The 18,806-nt window shown below is 36.1% G+C and overlaps 1 protein-coding gene across 7 annotated transcripts in view; it reads left to right on the forward strand.

The window, feature by feature from the left end:
* The window catches only part of USP34 (ubiquitin specific peptidase 34), a 263,416-nt gene that overhangs the window by 61,292 nt on the left and 183,318 nt on the right, over positions 1-18,806 (forward strand). For all 7 annotated transcript variants that reach the window (XR_010405682.1, XM_064572466.1, XM_064572467.1 and 4 more), the window contains 3 exons: positions 9,540-9,960; positions 15,144-15,194; positions 15,358-15,507. Coding sequence is in view for 6 of the 7 variants with exons in the window: in XM_064572466.1 (XP_064428536.1) it covers positions 9,540-9,960; positions 15,144-15,194; positions 15,358-15,507 (622 nt within the window). In the remaining variant the exon portion in view is untranslated. The remainder of the gene's footprint in view (positions 1-9,539; positions 9,961-15,143; positions 15,195-15,357; positions 15,508-18,806) is intronic.

Below are 18,806 nucleotides of genomic sequence, written 5' to 3' on the forward strand. Positions count from 1 at the left end.
CTGGGACACTGGGATCATGACCCTTAACCGACCGAGCCACCCAGGAGCCCCTAATTGAATTATTTTTTTGTGTATGTGTGTTGAATTGTATAAGTTCTTTATATATTTTGGATCCTAACCCTTTATTAGATATGTCATTTGCAAGCATCTTCTCCCATTCGGTAGGTTGCCTTTTTTAGTTTTGTTGGTGGTTTCCCTTGCTGTGCAGAGACTTTTTATTTTGATGTAGTCCCAATAGTTTATTTATGCTTTGGTTTCCTTTGCCTCAGAAGATACATCTAGAAAAATGTTGCTCTGGCTGATGTCAGAGAAATTACTGCCTGTGCTCTCTTCTAGGATTTTTATGGTTTCAGGTCTTATATTTAGGTCTTTAATCCACTTTGAGTTTATTTTTGTGTATGGTGTAGGAAAGTAGTCCAGTTTCATTGTTATGCATGCAGCTGTCCAGTTTTCAAGATTGCTTTGGCTATTTGAGGTCTTCTGTGGTTCCATACAAATTTTAGGATGGATTGTTTGTTCTAGTTCTGTGAAAAATGCTGTTGGTATTTGCATCGGGGCACCTGGGTGGCTCAGTTGGTTAAGCGACTGCCTTTGGCTCAGGTCATGATCCTGGAGTCCTGGGATCGAGTCCCACATCGTGCTCCTTGCTTGGCGGGGAGTCTGCTTCTCCCTCTGCCCTTCCCCCCTCTCATGCTCTCTCTCTCTCTCTCTCTCTAATAAATAAATAAATAAATCTTTAAAAACAAAAGTTGCATCGGGATTGCATTAAATCTGTAGATTGCTCTGGGTAGTATGGACATTTTAACAATATTTGTTCTTTAAACCCATGAGCGTGGAATGTCTTTTCTGTTTCTTTGCATTGTCTTGAATTTCTTTCATCAGCGTTTTGTAGTTTTCAGAGTATAGGTCTTTCATCTCCTTGGTTAATTGTATTCCTAGGATTTTTATAGTTTCAGGTCTCACATTTAGGTCTTTAATCTGTTTTGAGTTTATTTTGTGTATGGTGTAAGAAAGTGGTCCAGTATCATTCTTTTGCATGCTGCTTTCCAGTTTTCCAACACCATTTGTTGAAAAGGCTTTTTCCTTCTTCATTCCTTCTTTGTGGAAGATTAATTGGCCATGTAATCATGGGTTTATTTCTGGGCTTTCTGTTCTATTCCATTGACTTATGTGTTTGTTTTTGTGCTAGTACTTTACTGTTTTGATTACTACTGCTTTGTAAAACAACTTGAAGTCTAGAATTGTGATACCTCTAGATATGTTTTTCTTTTTCAAGATTGCTTTGTCTAGGGGCGCCTGGGTGGCTCAGTCGTTAAGCGTCTGCCTTCGGCTCAGGTCATGATCCCAGGGTCCTGGGATCGAGCCCGCATCAGGCTCCCTGCTCAGCCGGAGGCCTGCTTCTCCCTCTCCCACTCCCCCTGCTTGTGTTCCCTCTCTCGCTGTCTCTCTCTTTGTCAAATAAATAAATAAAAATCTTTAAATTAAAAAAAAAAAAAAGATTGCTTTGTCTAGTCAGGATCTTCTGGGGTTCCATACAAATTTTAGGATTGTTCTAGTTCTGTGAAAAATGGTGTTGGCATTTGGATAGGGATTGCATTAAATCTGTAGATTGCTTTGGGGGTAGTATGGACATTTTAACAACATTTGTTCTTTGAACCCATGAGCATGGAATGTCTTTACATTTCTTTGTGTTGTCTTGAATTTCTTTCATCAGTGTTTTATAGTTTTCAGACCATTAAGTCTTTCACTTTCTGGGTTAAGTGTATTCCTAGGTATTTTATTATTTTTTGGTGCAATTGTAAATGAGATTGTTCTTAATTTCTCTTTCTGCTACTTCATTATTGTAAAGAAATGCAGTGTATTTCTGTACATTGATTTTGTGTCTTATGATTTTACTGAATTCATTCTTCAGTTCTAGTGTTTTTCATGGAGTCTTTAGGGTACTGTATATATAGTATGTCATCTGCAAATAGTGAAAATTTTATTTCCTCCTTACCAATTTCAATACTCTCCCCCCCTCCCCTTTTCTTGTCTGTTGTGGCTAGGACTTCTACTGTGTTGAATGAAAGTGGTGAGAGTGGACGTCCTTATCTTGATCCTGACTTTAGGGGAAAAGTTCTCAGTTTTTCACCATTGAGTATGATGTTAGCTGTGGGTTTTCATATTAAGGCCTTTATTATGATGAGGTATGTTCTCTCTAAACCTACTAGCATATTCTTAAATGTAAGCATTCTCCACTCAAGCAGCATGTAACTCTACTTGGGTAAGAAAGTCTTATCAGGCTGGTAGTAATAGGGGTAGGACTAAGGAAAAAATAGGATAAGGGTATGTCTGAGATTAGTGTATAAATAGATATAATATGTACAGAGTTTAAAAAGTAAACAGAAAAAGGCCTGTAATAAAGTTCATTGTCCCCTATCTCAACTCCCTTTTTGCTTTCAACTCTTTCATATGTTGGCTTTGAGAGTAACCTCTGTATTCTGAAATAGTGTTATTATACTGCTGTTACTTCATGCATCAATTTTAAGTAAACTCTATGAACTTTCTTTTCTGATATATAAAGATTACATTTGTGAAACTTCCCTATTCTTTCAGGGTAATTCTAAAAATAACAATTCTGGTCAGCAGTGAGCCAGAAGAGTTTCTATGGCTCATTTTATATTTTACAAGAAATAAATTCTTGTTTATCTTTTGCTATCTTTTTGTTTCCTAGAGTTTACTGGCTTGTTATTAAATAATTTTCAGGTTGTGAATCACCAATTCTTTCCAAACTCTTCAACCCTTCTTAGTACTAGTTTTTACATTTTTATGCATCATTATGTGATCTGTTATTTTCTTCCCTTTCCCCTCTCCTGAATCTCCTTTGGCCTTTATCTTCCTATTCCACTTGTTGGTTTCTCATTAGGTTTACTAAATAGCTATCTTCTCTTCAGATCACCCTTGAAATTTCTTTTGCTTTTCTGTTGTTTTGGATCTCTAGGTTCCTGGATTCCGTGTTGACATCTTTATTTGTTTACTATTTTTGTTTTGTCAGAATGACATCTTAGAAAGGGTGCATGGGAGACAAATGTTTTTTTAAGACCTTTCAGGCCTAAAAGTTTCTATTCTACCCTTAATCTTATTGAACACTTTTGGATACAGAATTCTAGGTAGAGAATGATTTTCTTTCAGAAATTTAAAAAGTATTGCTCCATTGTGTTCTACTTTCCAGTATTGCTTTGAAATTTTTAAATATTTATCTATTTATTATTTTAAGATTTATTTATTTTATTTATTTTATTTTTTTAAAGATTTTATTTATTTATTCATGAGAGAGAGAGACAGAGGCAGAGGGAGAAGCAGGTTCCCCGTGGAGCAGGGAGCCCGATGCGGGACTCGATCCCAGGACCCTGGGATCACGACCTGAGCCGAAGGCAGACGCTTAACCGACTGAGCCACCCAGGCGTCCCTATTTTTTATTTTATTTTATTTATTTTTATTTTTTTTTTAAAGATTTTATTTATTCATTTGAGAGACAATGAGATAGAGAGACAGCATGAGAGAGGGGAGGGTCAGAGGGAGAAGCAAACTCCCCGCCGAGCGGGGAGCCCGACGTGGGACTCGATCCCGGGACTCCAGGATCATGACCTGAGCCGAAGGCAGTCGCCCAACCAACTGAGCCACCCAGGCGCCCCTTATTTTTTATTTTAGAGAGAGAGTGCATGAGCTCCCTCAGGGAGAGGGAGAGAGAATCTGAAGCAGACTCCCTGCTGAGCATAGGGCTGTTGTGGGGCTCGATCTTTCGACTCTGAGATCATGTCCTGAGGGCTTGATCTTTCAACTCTGAGATCATGTCCTGAGCTAAAATCAAGAGTTGGATGCTTAACCTGCTGTACCACCCAGGCGCCCCTTATTTTTATCATTATTATTATTTTTTAAGTAAGCTCTATGCCCACCGTGGGGCTTGAACTTATAACCCTGATATCAGGAGTTGCATGCTGTGCAGACTGAGTGAGCCAGCCAGCCGCTCCCCAATATTGCATTGGAGAAGTATTAACTATTTTTATTCCTGAGCTTTTCCTTGGCAGTCTTTGCACTCTCTGTGAAAGCTTTTAGAATGTTTATTCCATCCCCCAACTTCAGTAATTTCATGATAGATGTTTTGGTGGGCTTTTCAGTTCTGAAATTTTTTATTTCATCATTTCCTCACTTCGATATTTTCTGCTCTGTCTTCTTAGAAGTATTATTTGTCAAATACTATATCTCCTTGATTGATGGTATACTTTTCTTTTTCTCCCCATTGTCTTTTTTTATCTGTTCTACTTTCTAGGACATTTTTCACCTTTACCTTTGTAGATCTTCTGTTGAATTTTACAAATTGGTATACTTTTATTTTTTATTATTATTTATTTATTTATTTATTTTTATTTTATTTTATTTTTTAAAAGATTTTATTTATTTATTTGAGACAGAGAGAATGAGAGACAGAGAGCATGAGAGGGAGGAGGGTCAGAGGGAGAAGCAGACTCCCTGCCGAGCAGGGAGCCCGATGCGGGACTCGATCCCGGGACTCCAGGATCATGACCTGAGCCGAAGGCAGTCGCTTAACCAACTGAGCCACCCAGGCGCCCCTATTTATTTTTATTTATTCAAGTAATCTCTACACTCCATGTGGAGCTCGAACCTCCCCACTCTGAGATCAAGAGTTGTATGTTCTTCCGACTATCAAACTGCTATTAACTTGTGACTGATAATATATGCAAAAGCTATGTAATGTATATTTGTACACATTGAAGGGCTGTATTTTGTAGTTTGAATGCATTTTTTTAATGGTATTCTGTTCTTGTTTCAGTAGTCCAGTATCTTTTTTGTCTCTGAGAATATAAATTGATTAAAACCTTTTCTTCCTGCATTTTATCTATTTTCTCTGAATTTCTTTTTACCATTCATTTTGATCTGCCTTTGACGATGCAGCTTTTCTTTCAAGTCTTACTGGTTAAGGATTTTCATGGTTAAGAGATGGGCACTGGGGGAGCCTGGGTGGCTCAGTCGTTAAGCGTCTGCCTTCGGCTCAGGTCATGATCCCAGGATCCTGGGATCGAGCCCCGCATCGGGCTCCCTGCTCCGCGGGAGGCCTGCTTCTCCCTCTCCCACTCCCCCTGCTTGTGTTCCCTCTCTCGCTGTGTCTCTCTCTGTCAAATAAATAAAATCTTCAAAAAAAAAAAAAAAAGAGATGGGCACTGAAAGATGGATTGGAAGTTTTGTGTGGGTGGGGTATCTCAGATGTTGGTCTACACTGTAGGATGGTAAAGTGGTGAGCAAGCTTCATTACCAGGGGTAAATGGGCTTTTCTCTTAGGTATTAATATTCTCTAAGAGAAATATCTTGAAGTCATTGGCCTTGAGTTATCTTAGTCTGGTTGATGGGCAAGGAAGGTTAGTTGGGGAGGTTCATCATTCAGTCATTTCTTAATTTTCTTTTCTGTTTCTTGTATTATCCCTGACTTCTTTAGCATCTGGTGTTCCTGGGTTTATCTTGTTCATTTTATGTACAGAAAAACTTCTTGTTTCCCTGGGTCAAGTAGGAATAGTATCATGGCTGTCTGGGTTTGGAATCTGCAGGTTTTAACTGTACCTTTCATTTAGTCCTATTTTCTGCCTATGCTTCCTCTCTGCATTTAGATGTATCTGATGCTCTTTATTCCCGAGCCTTTTCAGTGTTCTGTAGGGTGGACAATTTTGTTGATAAATCCTTCCGTAGCCCCTTCCAAGTTTATTTCGTTTGCTCTGAGTCACTTATTATTCCTCCCTTTTCTTTCTTTCTTTCTTTTTTTTTTTTTTTTAAAGATATTATTTATTTATTTGACAGAGACACAGCGAGAGAGGGAACACAAGCAGGGGGAGTGGGAGAGGGAGAAGCAGGCTTCCTGCGGAGCAGGGAGCCCGATGTGGGGCTCGATCCCAGAACCCTGGGATCATGACCCGAGCCGAAGGCAGAAGCTCAACGACTGGGCCACCCAGGCTCCCCTCTTCCTCCCTTTTCTATCATCCAAAATTTGTTGCTGTTTGTTATCTGTTCTTCGATTTTCTCTTTCCTAATGGAGTTAAAGATCTTTTTTTCTTTTAGGGTATTTGTAGTGGGTTTTTAAATAGACCAGAAATAAACGTTAAGTGTAAAATCAAGCTGGACTTAACTGAAAGTGATGTTTATTTATTTAAAAACACTTTCTCCTCCTGCAGTATGGGTAGGGATATAGAGAGAAGTGCTGTATTGAGAATTCAAATACCTAAACTTTTCAGAATGGATTGTCATATAATAAAGTGTATAACTTACGTAAGTATTTAAAGATATGGGTATATGTGTATTTGTGTATCTTCACTTAGACTATCAGCTCTTCTTGAATTTGTATATTTGTAAGGACCTAGATTCAGTTCTGTGTTAATTTCTGAATGTATAACTTTTGTCTTTTTTTTTTTTAAGATTTTATTTACTTGACACAGAGAAAGCACAGGCACGGGGAGTGGCAGGCAGAGAGAGAGGGAGGGAGAAGCAGGCTCCCCACGGAGCAAGAAGCCCGATGCGGGGCTTGATCCCAGGACTCTGGGATCATGACCTGAGCAGAAGGCAGATGCTTTACTGACTGAGCCACCCCTATGATTTTTGTCTTTTTAAGATTAGTGTTTCCTAGTCCATTAAATGCCCCCAGTGCCTGCCAGTGAATTTTTTTTTTTTTCTGCCAGTGAATTTTTAAAGTAAATTTGGCTCTTTGACTTTCCTAATCCAAATCTGACTTCAAGGTATTTTTGGGAAGGAATTTAAGATTCCTTTTTCACTAAAGAAAGATATTCAAGGGGCTCCTGGGTGGTTCAGTCAGTTAAGTGGCTACCTTTGGCTCAGGTCATGATCCCAGCCACATTCCTGAGATCAAGCCCCGCATCAGGCTCCCTGCTCGATGGGCTTTTCCCTCTCCACCGCTTGTGCTGTCCCATACTCTCCTTTTCTCTTTCTCTCTCAAATAAATAAATAAAACCTTTAAAAAAAAAAGATATTCAAATGTATAGTCCTTCACTTTGAACTTGGATTTTCTTGAACCTTAAGAAAAACTGTTTGGGAGTGCCTGGGTGGCTCAGTCGTTAAGTGTCTGCCTTCGGCTCAGGTCATGATCCCAGGGTTCTGGGATTGAGCCCCGCATCAGGCTCTCTGCTCGGTTGGAAGCCTGCTTCTCCCTCTCCCACTCCCCCTGCTTGTGTTTCCTCTCTCGCTGTGCCTCTCTCTGTCAAATAAATAAATAAAATCTTTAAAAAAAAAAAAAAAAACTAAGAAAAATTTCAGGAGTAGTATGTTAATTTTTCTTCTTGTAGAAATTGTGGTAATACAGAATTTTAAAAGTGGAGATCTTAGAGGTAAAATCCCTTTCATTTTGCCACTGAGAAGATGGGCCTGATGTATTATTTATCTATTTCTGTATAACATATTAACTCAAAAAGTAGTATCTTAAAACAACAATGAACATTATCCTCAGAGTTTTTTAGGTATAGGAATTTGGGAGTGGTTTTTGCTGGTTGGTTCTGGCCTGGATTTTTCAGGAGGTTGCATTCAAGTTGTTAGCCAGGTTACAGTCATCCCAAGCCTTATGTGGGGCTTGGAGGGTCTACTTCCAAGTTGGTTCACTTAACTTGGCTGGCAGGTTGGTGCTTGTTGTTAGTGGGACCAGCACTCAGTTTTTTCTCCTGTGGACTACACAACATGAGCTCCTTGATTATTTTACAACATGATAACTGGCTTCCCTCAGAGCGAGTGATCCAGAAGAGAGCAAGGCTGAGTGGCAGTGTCTCTTATGACCTAGTTTCAGATGTCACACAGTCATTTCAGCCACATTCCATTCATTAGATGTTAGTCATTAAGTCTGTTCCACATTCAAGGGGAGGAAAATTGGGCTTCCCTTTCTAAAGGGAAGAATATTAAAGAATTTGTGGCTATACTTTAAATCTGCCACACTTGGAGAAATGAAATTACGTCTACATGGTCATTTAGGGAGTTGGTGCTCTACTGGATTACAATATAGATGATTTGATAATATAACTCAGTACAAATTGTAAGTAATAGTTTTACTCTCATCCATCATTGGCTACAGGTACTCCTTTTTTTTTTTTTTTAAGATTTTATTTATTTGAGAGAGTGAGCATGCGTGCAAGAGCACAAGTCGGGGAGAGGGGTGGAGGAGTAGATGGGGAGGGAGAACCAGGCTCCCCACTGAGCAGGGAGCCAACTGTGGGGCTTGATCCCAGGACCCCAAGATCATGACCTGAGCTGAAGGCAGACATTGAACCAACTGAGCCACGCAGGCACCCCTGTATGTAGTTATTCTTATAATCTGGGACTTGAGTATCATTTATTTGATTTACTGGACTCTTTAATTATTCACAGTATTGCCAGGCATTATGCTAACTGAACATGTCTTAGAGAACTAAATTTGTGTGTAATAATTACTGACTCTTACTGTATTTATTTATATATATATTTATATATATACACACATACACACATACACACGTATGCACACATTGAAGGGTATTGAGTGTATGTGTTATTCCTAAATGCTCTTGATCAGCCAAATAGTATAGGGATGTCCTTCCCAAGTTAGCCTTCAAGCAAATTATTACTATTTTTTTTAGGATTTATTTACTTTTTTTTTTTAGATTTATTTATTTATTTGACAGAGAGAGAGAGAGAGACAGTGAGAGAGGGAACACAAGCAGGGGGAGTGGGAGAGGGAGATGCAGGCTTCCCGCCGAGCAGGGAGCCTGATGCGGGGCTTGATCCCAGGACCCTGGGATCATGACCCGAACTGAAGGCAGACGCTTAATGACTGAGCCGCCCGGGTGCCCCAGATTTATTTACTTTAGAGAGAGAGTGCAAACAAGCAGGGAGGGGGCAGAAGGAGAGAGAGAATCCTGAAGTAGACTCCCTGCTGAGCATGGAGCCAGATGCAGGGCTTGATCCCAGGACCCTGAGACCATGACCTGAGCCGAAATCAAGAGCCAGCCGCCCAACCAGTGGAGCCACCCAGACGCCCTCCCTTCAAGCAAATTATTAATGTTAAAATACAGCTTTTTTATTAGTCAACTACAAATCCCTTTGTGTAAAATAAACAATTAGCTTTACTAATAAGGTTTTTATTTTAGCCAGTTTCCTGATGTTTGCTAAACATATATTTAGTACTCAGTACTTAGAGAAGCAAAGATATTTGCCACAATTCCTGTTTTTAAATAATTATTTGTGTAGAAGGGCAGATAAATACACACATAAAATTGAAGACTATAATTGTCAACCTAATATGGTGACTTTTTACTACCCAAAGTCCCAGTTTTTGGTGGGATGCCATCTTTATAAATTACTGTTGTGCTACCCTGTCAGGAAGGGAGGAGGTAAAAATTGGGTGGGGGTGGGGGGGAAGTACTTTGGTATTTGCTTATTTTTACTTTTTATATTACTTAAAATACATAATGGTTGTCTCTCTAGAAAGCATTAATTACTGAAAAATTTTCTTTCTCTTATAGGCAATGTCTATGTTGCTTCAAGGAATATAAGCATTTGGAGATTTTTAACCAAGTAGTGTGTGCACTTATTAACTTAGTGATTGCCCAAGTTCAAGTACTCCGGGACCAGCTTTGTAAACATTGTACTACTATTAACATAGATTCCACGTGGCAAGATGAGACTAATCAAGTGGAAGAACCACTGAGTATAGAAAGAGAGTGTAAAGAAGGAAGTACAGAAAGACAAAAATCAATAGAAAAAAAATCAAACCCTACAAGAATTTGTAATCTGACTGAAGAGGAATCTTCAAAGAGTTGTGATCCTTTTAGTTTATGGAGTACAGATGAGAAGGAAAAACTTTTACTGTGTGTGGCAAAAATTTTTCAAATTCAGTTTCCTTTATATACTGCTTACAAGCATAATACTCATCCTACTATAGAGGTATGTAAACATAATATTGTGAATGTTAAGTAACACCAAGTTATAGTTATGTTGACAGTTTCTCACTTAAGAATAAATATGAGTTATTGTTGATGGAAAATTTATAAAAATCACAATGGTTAGGAAAAGTATTCCAGTTTTCTCTAGACCATTTCTGCAGCAACTTGGGTTGAACACTTGCTTAACACAGTCCTATTAGGGAAAGATCTATACATTGAACTCGTAAAAATTAAACTGTCCGTGATCTGAACATTTTGCCGATATATACATCTATGCTCTACTTTGACACTTTCAAAGAGTAGTAATTGAGGAAAAAGAAGCATGTGGAATTTCGAATTTCATTCTCAGAAACACTGTAACAGAATTTGGAATTCCTTTCATTAAGAAAACAAATATTCCTTAATTAATAGTTTTAAATGATAGTACTGTCTTTTATAAATCAAGATGCTTGATTCATTCCATTAGTGATGATTTTACAACTTTTCCAAGAGTTTAGAAACCCACTTTAGGTTTATCTAGATAATGGCATTGCTTTGTACACATTGTGGCAGTTGAGACAGTTACAAGATAAGGTATTATATAAGTGGCCTATATATGAAATAACAGAGATTTATTATTTCTTATGATTCTCTGAGTTGTCCGGGCAATTCTTCTGTTGGTTTTATGGCAATTGTATTTACTTTGAAAGTTGGAAGACTTTGAAGGTCCAACATGGTGTCACATGTCTGACAGTTGGTGCTGGGTGTTGTCTAAGGCTTGGTTGGATTTTCTCCATATGGCCTCTTATTCTCCCTAGAGTTGATTGGCTTCTTTACGTGGTAGTCTTAGCATTGATCCAGGAAGATGAATGTGTAAGCTGTAAGACCTCTTAAGGTCCAGCCTCTGAAACGACACAGTATAAATCCTGCCACATTCTCTTGGTTGAAACCATTAACAAGGGCAGCCTAGATTCAAAGGGGTATGAAGTACAATCTCTGTATGGTAGGAGAGGTAACATTTCATTTCAAACTTTAACATATCTACCACATGCTTTTAAAAAAAGTCTGCCTGTTTTCTCTGGCTTATTTGTTCTATAACCTTCATACTGACTTCTTTCTTCATCTTGAAAAAAAAAGTCTTTTACTAAAATGCTTTCACATTGAATTGAGACCACTTAAAAACAGCCCAGGAGGTAGATATTTCCCCTATTGGAATTCTACATAAGAATATTTTAAATCAGATTGTGCTCTACCTTCTACAGTTCTTGGTCTATTATTTTTCCTTGGAGAATCTTTTAATGAATCTTACATGACATAAGCTATTTAGTAAACATCCTAAAAAAATATCAGCTCAGAATCCTTTTTCAACAAACAGGATCTGTTTGTACAAGCCAGCAAAATTTAATCTTAAGAACACCATGTGAATAGTGTTTTTAATGCCTTAAATTGATAATTGAAATATGCTGAAAATAGTTTGGTTAGGGATCCAGATACGTGAAATTCATCAAAGTTTTCTTTTCTTATGTTATGTTATAGTCATGCAAAGTTTCTTAATAAAATTAAATTTTTCCAGTTAAAAATCTCTTAACAATAGAACCATTGCAATACCAAATCTGTTTTCTTCCTAAAATCAATTTTTACCACTTTGGCATTTTTTTTAAATCATTAGAAAAAAATAATCTCCAAATGTAAGCATAGTCACACTGCCTTACTTTCTCTTTTGAAATAAAGTTCCTCATTTTTACTGTTCTTGAGGATCATTCCATTTGACTACTTGGTTGAAAGCAGTAGTTTCATGAGGTCTTTGAGGTAAAATTCTAATAAAAAACAACCTTAGATATAATGTAATATATTTGAGGTAAAATTCTAATAAAAAATAACCTTAGATATAATGTAATCTGGAGTTACACAGAATTCTCTCCTTATACAGAATTTGTGTTTCTGTAATACTCTGTTCATAATATAGCTGTTTCCCAGGTTTCTAATAAGTCAGGAATGATCTGTTACAAATACTTGAAAAATTTATAGTTTCTATCCTAGTGGCCATGTGGTTAAATGGTAACAGTCCTATTTAACTTTGATTTTAATTTGATTTTGACTCCTTCTAAAGGGGCACAGATTGGCTAAGACTATTTATTTATTTTTTAAAAAGATTTTTATTTGTCAGACAGCACAAGCAGGGGGGAGCGGCAGGCAGAGGGAGAAGCAGGCTCCCGTTAAGCAAGGAGCCCCATGTGGGACTTGATCCCAGGACTCTGGGATCATGACCCAAGCTGAAGGCAGACACTTAACTGACTGAGCCACCCAGGCGTCCCTAAGACTCTTTAAAAGATGATTCAGTACTCATGTGATAGTATGTAGATAGCTGTGACTTTAGAACCTAGTCAACCATCTTATTTTATATAAGAAGGGAACTGGCTTTTTTTTTTTCTTTTTTAAAGTTTATTTACTTATTTAAGTAATCTATACCCAATGTGGGGCTTGAACTAATGACCCCAAGATCAAGAGTCACGTGCTCCTCTGACTAAGCCAGCCAGGTGCCCCAAGAGGGAACTGGCTTACACAGGTTAGAAGTTCTGGTCAGGTTTGCACAGCATATTGCTGAGGGAGTTGTTTAGAATTCAGTTCATTCTGCTATACTGCTTCTCAGTCACTTCAAACTAATCTCTGTAGCTATTGTATCCATTGCCAGGAGTAAGATAGGAACTCAGAGCCTCTCCTTCTCCCCATCCCTTCCTGTCTGTATCCTTCTTTCTTTCTATCAAAATTGATAATATTTTAAAAGATATAATTAGAAATAAGTATTAATTCAGGTTAAACCTTACTTTGGGGGCAAGGAGCTGTTGCATTCTTTTCTTAATCTTGAATCATAATGTGTAATTCTATGATATATTGCCCTAGTATTTTAAGTTTTTATTCTAAGGGAAATGAGTATAATAATTATAGAAAGAAGAGAAACCATTGCGCTTGTTAAATGTGTGTGTAATATGATTAGGTAGACTAAATACATTATATTCCAAATTCTGCATCTAGTTTGGTTTTCTCTTGCCACTTTCCACTGTTTTTATTTACCGTTTATTAAATTAAAAAATATTTTAAATTCACCCTTTTAATGTATACAAATTTAGTAAGTTGTAGTATATTCCCACAGTTGTGCCACCATCACTACTGTCTAATTCCCGTACAGATGACTTCTTTTTAAGTAAAAATTGTATTCCTAATCCACTGCCTTTCAGTTTTTCATAGTTTGATCATGGAACAGCATTTGTTTAAATAGATGCAGAATTACTTTCTGGTTACTCATTTATTTATTTTCTCTTTTAAAGTAATAGGCAGATTTCTTTTTTACTTCTGGAAATAGAATGGCATTATCTTATTTAGTAAATAAGGTGAGGTTTTCTGAAAAGGTAAAAACTAAACATAGGTTTCTTAAGGCCTTTCTAGGGATCATTTAAAATTAGAACTTTTTGAAACAAAAATGATGCTGATTAAGATTTTAGGAAGGTTTCCTAGTGTTATTCCTACTGTTGTTACCTATAGATCTATGTTAACTCTTTATATACTACTTAAAATGAGATTTTAATGACACCTTAGGATAATGTCTTCCTTCATGTATCCAGAGTAGAAACAAGAAATTGTAAAACAGTTCTTCTCTGTAGTCAGAATAGATGTAACCAAGTCCATGAGCAACATTTTGCACATCAGAATAGAATTTTGTTAGGACATTTTCTAGCTGTGGGCACTAGAAATTTTGACTCCATTCTAATATAACAGCATGGTTCACCTGGCTCATGAATCTGTATTTAATACCACAGGTGTTCTTACATTCTGGACTTGTTGAAGTCAAAAGGTTTGGTGAGAATAATTTAAAGCTTTCACTGTGGTCCTGCTAGTAGAAACTCAGGAGTAGATTTAAGTTTAGTACATTTGATTTAACAAATGTTTTGACCTGTCTTAGGACAGTTTTTGATTATTTGGAAATGTGAGAGTTTTATGTGATGCTCTCCATCATTTGTTTTCAAACTTTATTTCAGCAATAGGACTTACATAAAGCATGTAACAGCAATGAATGACAGGTTTCTTTGGCAGTTAACATTTTTCAGGTGAAAGTATCCATCCAGCTTTCTGATTATAAAAGTAACATTTTCAATGTGACTAAAAATACAGAATATACAAATACAGACTTAAGCCTTGAACCTCTCTTCTTTCTCCATCTCAAAAAAACCATTGTTAGGAAATTAGTTCACATTATTTCTGGACATATAAAAAGTAATGAAAATCAGATCGTGTTCATAAATCCTGATTTTTAAAATGTAATATAAGATACTCTCTTTCTATGCCTGTACATATGGGATAACCATAAAAATCAATTGCTTAAAGTATAAATAAATAAGATAAATTTAATTATTTTTAGTGAATGTACAGAGTTATATAACCATTACCACATTCCATTTATAGAACTGTTCAGTCATCCCAAAAAGATCCCTCATGGCATTTCACCTTATTTTTGAAAGCTCCATAAGACACTGGATGGTTATGCTACAGTTTAATTAGCCATTCAATGGATGGGTATTTGTTTCTAACTTTGAGATATTATAAATAATTTCAGTGAGCATCATTAAACATTTTCCAGCATTACCTTTATTAGTTGTTGGGATAAATAACCAAAAGATGAATTGCTGGGTCAAAGGGAATGTGCATTTTAAATGTTGATAGATACTGCCAAATTGTCCTCCAACAAGGTCATACCAGTTTCTTTTCTCACTGGCAATGGATGAGTATGCTTTCAAGTAGTTTAAATCATATGTATACAAAGCACATTGTGGAACTTGTGAGTATACATCTGGGGAATTCCAGAGCACAGTTTTAAAACCACTTAACTAAGTTATAATCTATTTTTGTAACAATTATCCCAGTTCTTTATGGAAATACTATTGTTTAAAAAGGCAAAATAATATATAATACATAGAAAGATTTCTTTAGAGAGGGCTTAAAATACATTTTAGAACAGAACCATTACTAGCTTCAGTTAGTACTGTTATTCATGATGAGAAGCAGTTACAAAACTTATTTCAGGTTTTATAAACTCAGTCTTTAGAGGTATTGTATTTTCTTGAGTATAGTTGACACAGAAAATTGTATTTTTTTAGAGATTATTATTTCTTAGGGTAGCCTAATTGTTTCCTTTTTTTTTTTTTAAATCAGGATATCTCAACCCAAGAAAGCAACATATTAGGGGCATTCTGTGATATGAATGTAAGTATTTATGTTTTAGTTATTCTCAGGTTTATGGAAAATTTGGTCTTTTGTTCATATAGGTCTTTGAGTTTATTTTTATGTTTCATCAGTATCTTTTCCATATTGGTAATAAAATGAAAATTATTCCTGATGAGTTTTAAAATATTTTTTTTCCCCTCAGGATGTAGAAGTACCATTGCATTTGCTTCGTTATGTATGTTTGTTTTGTGGGAAAAATGGCCTTTCTCTCATGAAGGATTGCTTTGAATATGGAACTCCTGAAACATTGCCATTTCTTATAGCACATGCATTTATTACAGTTGTATCTAATGTAAGTATTGTTTGGAATTGGTTTTAATCTTGGGAATAACGTTTAAGATTTTAATAACATGAATTTTACGTCCAGAAAAGACAGGTTTTGAGTAATTTGGTGCATGTACAATAATTTTTTTCCTGGGTTATATTTTGAAAAAATTGAGTACAGAAGCCTTTTTAAAAAGGTCTTATAATAAAAACGGAATTTTATAATTTTTTTTTAATTTGTCTAATTTAATGAATTTAAGTTAAATAAGTAAATTTAGCCATTTACTATACTTCTCTTTAAAATATAAGATAGGTAGCTGTTTACAAAAGTCTTACCTTGATTTTAATTTTCCTTGCCTGAGATTTTGTACTGGGAAATTTTGGCTTTTTAGATTTTTAGTTACTTAAAAAGATGTTTAGCTTAGGGTACTTACTACAGTGTGCCTGACTTTTCTCTATATTACAAGACCTCATAACATATTTCTCCATTTGTAAAGAAGATAATGATTTTATATGTTGTGAAAGTCAGTTACTGTGAAGCACAGTAGATGTGGAAGCAGAGAGATACTTTGTTTTTTTGTGCTTCCCAGATACTGAGATTTTTACAAAATGATGGTTTGTGGCAACCTGTGTCGAGCATCAATTGATGCCATTTTTCCAACAGCATTTGCTCACTTTGATCTGTGTCATTTTGGTAACTCTTGGAACATTTCAAACTTTTTCATTATTCTTATATCTATTATGGTGATCAGTGATTACAACTCATTGAAAACTCATGTGATGGTTAGCATTAATAAAGAATTTTAATTCAGGTTTGTACATTATTTTTAGACATGCTGCTTCACACTTAATAGATTATAGTATAATATAAACACAACTTTTATGTGCATTGGGAAACCAAAAAATTAATTTGAGTGTAATGAAGTTGAGCACTGTTTCATAGGCATATTCACCATTTGGTTATTTTTATGAGAAGTACCTGTTCAAGTGTTTTACCTGTTACAAAAAATTGCATGGTCTGCTTTTTCCTTTCAGATGTGTACAGATTCCTTACATGTTTTATATGCAAATCTTTTGTCTGGCATACACATATTGCTAGTATCTTCTTCCACACTATGATTTGCTTTTCCTTCTCGTGTATCTGTTAAGAGATATTATTATTCTTTAATCTTAATGGTTTAATTTATCAAAGAAGTTTTTTGTTAGGGTTATGTTTTCATTTGTGGATGAAGAAGTCTTTCTTATCCTATGGTCATGAAGTTATTTACCTATATTCTGAAAGTTTTATTGTTTCATATTTTGATTACAGCTCAGTCGGAACAGATTTTTGTGTATGGTGTAAGTGATGAATCAAGATTAACCACCCCCCTTTTTTAAGATTTATTTATTTGTTTTAGAGAGAGCATGAGCACGGGGGCAGAGGGAGAGGGGCAGAGCATCTCAAGCATATTCTGTGCTGAACACGGAGCCTGACGTGGGGCTTGATCTCATGACCCTGAGATCACGACCTGAGTCAAAACCAAGAGTTGGACCCTTAACCAACTGTGCCACCTCGGAGCCCCTAATTTTCTTTTTCTTAAAGACAAGCATTGGTCCTAACACTTTAGCAAAGACAGTCCTTTCTTCATTTCCCAGTACCATTTTTGTTATAAATTAGATGTCTTCTTATATGCATGGGTCTGGGATCTCTAGCATATAACGTTGTCTCTTCACTTAATGATTAGCTATTTGCACACCATCTTAATCTCTGGAGCTTTATAGCAAGACTTGCTGTCTGGTAAAGCAAGTTCTACCTTCCTGTCATTCTTCTTCTTTTTTTTTTTTAAGGTATAATTGACATATAGTGTTATATTAGTTCGAGGTGTAGAATGTAACATCAGTATTAGTATATATTGCAAAATGTTTGTCACAGTGAGTCTCATTAACATCCATCACCATTGATAGTTAACAAAATTCTTTTTCTTGTCATGAGAACTTCTAAGGAGTATTCTTAGCAACTTTCAAATATGCAATACAGTATTGTTAATTATAGTCACGATGCTGTACATTACATCCCCATACCCTGTCATTTTTAAAGAGTGTTTTGTGTCCTCGTGGATCTTTCTATTTGGAATCAATGCCTAATTTGTACATACAAACATTTTGGGTTGCCATGAATCTATAGATCAATTTGGGGAGAATGGTCGTCTCTGCAGTATTGAGTCTCCATCTGTATGTATGGTAAATGTGTTTTTATTTACATGTTCTTAAATTTCTCTCATAATTTTCTGTGTTTCTGTATAGATGTATTATATGTCTTTTTTTCTTAACAATTTTTATTTTTATTTATTTTTTTCTGAAGTAGGCTCTATGCCCAGTGTGGGGCTCAGATTGATGACCCTGAGATCACGAGTCTCATGCTGTACAGACTGAGCCAGCCAGGCACCCCCAATAATAATTTTTTTATCATTTTATTTTATTTCATCATGATAAATGTACTTTTCAGTCCCCATCCTGTATAACCCTCATCCCTCCCATGCCCCTTCCTTCTGATAAACATCAGTTCTCTATAATTAAGAGTCTTTGGTTTTGTCTCTTTTTTCCTCCCTTTGCTCATCTGTTTCTTAAATTCCACATATGAGTGAGATTGTGTGGTATTTGTCTTCTCTGATTTATTTAGCTTAGCATTATACTCTCTAGCTCTATCCATGTCATTGAAATGGCAAACTTTCATTCTTTTTTATGGCTGAATAATATTCCATTCTACATCTTCTTTATCCATTCATTTGTCAGTGGGCACTTGGGATGCTTCCATAGTTTGACTATTGTAAATAATGCTGCAATAAACATAGGGGTGCATATATCCTTCTGAATTAGTGTTTTCATTTTTTGGGTAAATAGCCAGTAGTGTGATTACTGGATCCTAGGGTGGTTCTATTTTAAATTTGTTGAGGAACTTCCATATTGTCTTCCGTAGTAGCTGCACCAGTTTGCATTCCTACCAACAGTTGCATCCTTACCACCAGTTGTTGTTTCTTGTGTTTTTTATTTTAGCCATTTTGATAGGTGTGAGGTGATACCTCATTATAGTTTTGATTTGTTTTCCTGATGATGAGTGATGTTGAGCATCTTTTCATGTGTCTCTTCACCATCTGTATGTCTTCTTTGGAGAAACGTCTGTTCATACCTTCTTATTTTTAGTTGTATTATTTTTTGTGTGTATGTGTGTTGTATAAGTTCTTTATATATTTTGGATACTAACCCTTTATCAGATATGTCATTTGCAAGTATCTTCTCCCATTCAGTAGGTTGCCTTTTAGTTTTATTGATTGTTTCCTTTGCTGTGCA

The sequence above is a fragment of the Mirounga angustirostris genome, unplaced genomic scaffold (genome assembly GCF_029215605.1).
Source record: "Mirounga angustirostris isolate CCGP_5_RB_7025 unplaced genomic scaffold, mMirAng1.0.hap1 SCAF_10, whole genome shotgun sequence".
In the NCBI taxonomy this organism is placed as follows: Eukaryota; Metazoa; Chordata; class Mammalia; order Carnivora; family Phocidae; genus Mirounga; species Mirounga angustirostris.